The sequence below is a fragment of the Priapulus caudatus genome, unplaced genomic scaffold, assembly GCF_000485595.1.
Source record: "Priapulus caudatus unplaced genomic scaffold, Priapulus_caudatus-5.0.1 Scaffold285, whole genome shotgun sequence".
NCBI lineage: Eukaryota > Metazoa > Priapulida > Priapulimorpha > Priapulimorphida > Priapulidae > Priapulus > Priapulus caudatus.
In genome coordinates this window covers 1-5,686 of record NW_014577346.1, presented here as the reverse complement: position 1 = coordinate 5,686, position 5,686 = coordinate 1, and the positions used below count along the sequence as shown (strand labels likewise).

The window sequence follows — 5,686 nt, the reverse complement described above, 5'->3', positions numbered from 1 at the left end:
GGAGGGAAACAACAGATCCCTGCAATTTGATACGGCAGATTGTGGGCTATGTATCCCATGACCTGTCTAAGTTAAAACCTATAAAATGGGGTATAGACAATGAGAGTGTCGCACGAAATGCCTATGTAGCGAGAGAGTGTGTAAGGCACACACAGTTTGGGTGCAGCGAGGTAGGATTTCAGATCGACAAGGATGAGCCATTCTTGGGTGTGTCAAGTGACGGTGTTGTAGACTGCCAATGTTGTGGCAAAGGAATTATCGAAATTAAGTGTCCTCACAAGCATGCCAATGTCGATTTGACAACAGCCGTTGTTGGAGACAAACTATTTATGTTGGACTCGGATTTAAATCTGAAGTTACAGCACCCATATTACACACAGGTGCAGATAGGTATGCGTGTACATAGGGTGAAATACTGTGATTTCATAGTGTGGACAACACGTGATTTACACATACAGCGAATCAGATATGATGCAGAGTTTTGCAAGCATGCAACAGCAATCTGCAAGGATTTTTTCATGCAGCATATTCTACCCGAGCTGATAACACGAAGGCTTGAGGCACAAAGCGACTCAGGAGCCACCTCTCTCACTGTGGAAACTGAGGAGGTGTGGTGTATTGCAGAGAGCCTAGCATACTGGGCGCATGAATATAATCTGTGATTAATGTTGATTGCGCTGTAAGTTGGTATCACTACAAAGTGTGTCGGGATATCGTAAGAAACATCCACAGGCGAACTGGTTTTTCCTGAATCCGCTGGGATCTTGATTGACTAGGGCCAAACAAAGTTATATGGCTCCCATCATTCTAGTAAGTGTGGGTAGTCCGCTGAGTTGTTCGTGTCCGTGATTAATTTTGTCATTGGTTAATGCATTAAAACACGTTGCTACAGCCTCATTTATTACAATTGTTACATATAGGACTGTAGTCATAGAGACCCTAAAAACGCTCGCCTGCAGGACCCCCTACAACCTCTCACCATCTTGGAGAAGTATGCAGGGTATGAAGACAAGGTGCGCACTGGTCACCTCGGCAAGACCGCCACATTCTGGCTCAGTGTGATAGACCACACGCGTCTGATCTTAATGTTGCAGTATTCTGTGAAAACTAACAACTTGGCCCTCTTCCACAAGTGTAACGGGGATATGGCAGATCTATTCTTTGCATATGATGGACAAAACTACTCCAGGTAATTCACATTTTAGCCCAAAAGTATTTTAGTATGATGAGTACATGTTGATTTCATTATCTGATTGCGTACTCGTGATGAAATACTCATGTACATCCACTTCTCCACAGATACTTGGTGTGGCTGGAGGTGTTCCTGACGAATATTGATCAGTCTCATCCTGGGGCTAAAGAGCTACTAAAGAAGGGTGGCATCGCGGTGGCACGATCTCTTATCCCTGGTGCTCTTAGCGCAGTCCTGGTATTACTATAACATTTTTCTATCATTCCATTATTTATCTCTCCAGGTGGCTTCGTTGGGCTCTTCTCCATGTTTGGTGCCTACCAGCGATGGTGCCGTACAACGTCAACACGGGCTCAGTACTTTGAGAAGATGCTCGAGATGTGTGGCCTAATCGATAANTATCGTGTATGGTCACTTGCGCGGGTGGTGGGGAGCAGCGGAGAGAAGCAACTTGTGCCAGGGTTTGGTGGCTTCATCTCAGCAACTGGCGTCAAGCCCTCACGCAAGTCGACCATCGACTATTTCACCCCCATCAACCAGCCTTTCACTGAGTACTCAGTGATAAAGGAGCTGCTGAAGCGGTCAGAGGATGCCACCATGCAGGTCGGTCAGGAGTATGTCCTCAATACCTTCGACCTTGGTGGCTGCATGAAGGCCCTCCCACTCATTTGGAAATTCCCTGACGAGTACAAAAAGCATGTGGTGACCCCAGGGCCATTTCACACCGGCATTGGTAAGGAGGCCAAGGAAGCATTCATCCGAGATCGCTTCATGAATGGCTCTTCTGAGGCGCTGTTCTTTGAACCAATCAAGAGGCAGAAGTTGAAGACAATGGAGGCCTCCAACAAGGTAGTCAAGCTTACTGCATCACAGGGAAAGGTATGTGCCCCTATTTTTTAATATAACTACGAAACATAGCATTGTGCGAGTTTTTATTATATATTATAGTGCTGAGTGTTGGTGGAGAAAAGGCTTACATGTTTATGATATGAATTTATGTATACTCACATCGCCATCTGATGAGTCCAGCTGATACGCCCTGCCTTCCACCACTACCACTGCAGTCCTACTTCTTTCAAGCCGAGATGCCGCTGCCTTGCTCCCCCACACACGGAGTAGTAGATGACAGAGCTGTGTCTTGTTATCTTCGTTTGTCAAGAACAGTCTAAAGTCACTTGGCTTTCTTGTTGCTGGCCCATCTATAATGTACCGCTGGGAGAAGCCGCGGCGCAATCTCTCCTGAGCCTTGATGGAGTCAGCTTGGTATGAATCGGTAGAGAAGATAAAGTTATTCTTAGCCACCATCTGATCAAGCACCTGGAGGCAAATATCACGGAATGTTGGGGGCAGGTTTGTTAGGGCATGCAAAAGTGCGTTGCCATCCTGGATGTAGAGCGCATCTTTTGGATAAGGCACATCCTCAGGAGCATCTTCCATCAAGTAATGAAACATTGCAGCCTTATTGGTTTTATTGAAGTACCCGTCTGCCGTGCCGAGGCTGTGAGGGACTGGGGTAAGTGAGTACCGCATCAGCTCGTCAATGTCAAGAGGCTCATACAGGTGCTGAGACTTGACAAGCAGCATGAAAGCGAGGTCACTCTGCTCACGGTACTGCACAACCTATAAAGTCAAACATGAGAAGAATAAATTACAAATCACTTAGGCCTGTATATTGTACTGCAACCATGGTATATTTTAACAATCTGGCGATGCTTTCCCATCCCAGTATCTAGGTAGATGGTGAGTGAAATAGAGTGAGCATGATGCAGGAGGATCATGAAAATGTCGGTATCTGGCGTCCTCACTACAGCTGACTTGTACCCCAGCTTGGCAGCATAGTTGAGGTATACCACAACCCGAGTGTCTGTCTCCTCCTGGTTTGACACCAGCTCATGGATCTCGCGTACCGTCACCTGAAGGCTGCATGGTACTTAGGGTGTCTCTGTAGCTTCTTCAGTGGTCCGACCTTGCCTTTGCCCTTGAAGCCACTCGTAACATCCTCACCGGTGAATACGTACAGGCCGAGTATCGTGGTGCAGTAGTCTGCTCCCTTAGATTCTGCCAGCTCACTAACACAGGTGAGTGTGTTCCTTATTTGACCATTTCAGAAGTAGCTCAGACAATTAGGTAATTGATGAACATAAGTACAAGTACAGCTTGATTGTATAATGTACCAATGTATTTTGTTCTTATTGTTTCAGGAAACTTGGTGATGATTGGTCTGTAAAGCCAGAGGTGATGGATGACATCGAAGCATTCACGTGTCTGATGTATGGCCAGACCCGGGAGAGGTCTATCAATGCCGTACGCAGCATCATGCTGAAGAAGATGGTGGGGGAGGACACACAACTGACTACAAAATCTAAGGTGGATCTCTCCAGGCTCCCACCTTGCAAAGACAACCTCGTCCCACACATTAGCCGTGTGAACCACCGTCTTGCCAACTACAAGAGAGCTGACAAGGCGATCTTCGAGCGGCCGAAGCCCTATGATCCTGGACAGGGCTGGGAGAAAACTGAGAAGGGTATCTTGGAGCCAGTGTGGTCGTGTGGCCCTATCCTTCCTCCTTCCCTCATTGACTTGCTAGAGAAAACGACTGAGGAGGTGGAAGAAGGTGAAGAAGAGGAGCAAGAGATTGATTATGATGATCTTCTTAATGACGATGATTAGATATGCAGTGGCATGATGAAAAATGATATTGCTACTACCACTTCTGTAGATTTGTTCTGTCGCACAAGATGAGATAGTAATAAAATAGTGTTCTTCAGATGTGACTATTGAAGCGGACCTCCTGAGCAGTGGTTCAGCGCCAGTTAGGGCGCGTTACACACACGCGGGCGACGATAATAACTTTTACCGGTTTGTAAACACACACGTCGGATGTCCTGCGCGCGCGACAGCGGCGCTTGCTATCCGTAGTGCTTCATTAGTTGCATGAGCTGACACTCAAGAACACTTCATGATAACTTAGCTTATTACCTGTTTCTGGTATTCCAGCAGTCTTTAAAGGCGCATGTGGATCAAGGCATCGTAAGTTCACTCGGGGTACTTCCGTCAGAACCCAGTGGGGTAGGATAGATAATTGTGTTCTAGAGACAAATAAATCTGAGGGCGGCAGTGCGTAATAGAACGAAGATGTATGGGGTGTGATGTGCTGGTGGTGTTTTTATGCGTGTGTTTCCAGTCAATGGCAAGAATTGCAGGTCCAATTCGGAAATGATTATGTTACAGATCGTTTTATCGCCGCCAAGTGTGAAGTTTATTTGAGCGGAAAGGGGTAATCTCCTTAGACGGGGCTCCCACGCTCTGCTCTCCTACACCTTTCTAGCTGGAGAACACATGATCGCCACCGTATTGGTTGATGTTTACGTCACAATTTAGTCCCCCAGCATTTCTGTTTTTGATTGTCACGCTAGCGACTCGCGACGAAAGGACGTTGCTCTCTAATTTACAATTTCAACAACGAGTATGGGTAGTCTACGTAGGAAGAGGGGGCTCCCCATGCACCCGATTGCATAGTATGTGGTTCTGAATTAGCTTGTGTTTGTGCGTAATCCTCCGAGAGTCGCTAGCTAAACGAATTGTATGTTCCCAGTACGAAATACCTGTGTCCCAGTGGGGGTCCGCGTTTGGGCGGCGCGATGACGTGTTGGGAGGGCCACTGCTTGAAGTTGCCGACGGGAATGAATCGGATGAGAATGGCGGTGTATTACTTTAATATATAACTAAGATTCTATCATACAGAGACCTAAATACCTCTTCTTATTTTTTAATGTTATGTCTATAATATATTTCTTGTATTTCTGAGGGTTAATATTTCTACATTTAGATTCTTTTGATTTATACTTTATATTTTCTTTTCTCTTTATTTTATTATATTTTTATTTTATTATTAAATCGGTATATAACTCCCTAATAATCCTTCTATCTAAATATTACATTCTACTATTATTCTAATCCTTTATATTCTATTATATTAAAAGCTTCCATGAGGTCAAGAATCAACTGGAATTCTAGTCTCATTAGGGGTAAAAGAATAAAGCAAACACTTCAAGATGATNTCTTCTTCTTCTTCTTCTTCTTCTTCTTCTTCTTCTTCTTCCTTTGCTTCTCTTTCTTCTTGTTCACTTTCTTATTATTGTTATTAGCATTATCATGAGAAGTAATAATAATCTTGTTGTTTTTGCACATTAGATTTATTATAGTGAAAAGTTTACTTAAGCAGAGCAAGGGGTAAATGTTACTCAGTTTATCTAAAGTATTATAATGAAGCATTTATAATTAATCACCTGTAGTTCCTCAGGAATAGTGAGGTGTGTCGCAAGTTGAAGACTGCTCTTCAGCGTTTGCGCCTAAAACGTATAAACGTATAACAAAAACTCGCCGATAAGACAATATATACACACGCGCGCGCTCGCATATAGGCGCGCATCCGCGCGCGCGCACGCACACACACACACACACACGCGCGCGCGCGCGCGCACACACGCCGCC

General features: G+C 45.0%; 1 protein-coding gene across 1 annotated transcript; it reads right to left on the bottom strand.

The window, feature by feature from the left end:
• Window positions 1–2,107: 2,107 nt before the first annotated feature.
• Window positions 2,108–2,814, bottom strand: LOC106808556 (the record flags this gene model as incomplete). The annotated part of the gene is given in 1 exon segment (XM_014811317.1): window positions 2,108–2,814. A coding segment is annotated over 1 exon segment (641 nt), but the record flags the coding sequence as incomplete, so codon positions are not given.
• Between the last annotated feature and the right edge of the window lie 2,872 nt (window positions 2,815–5,686).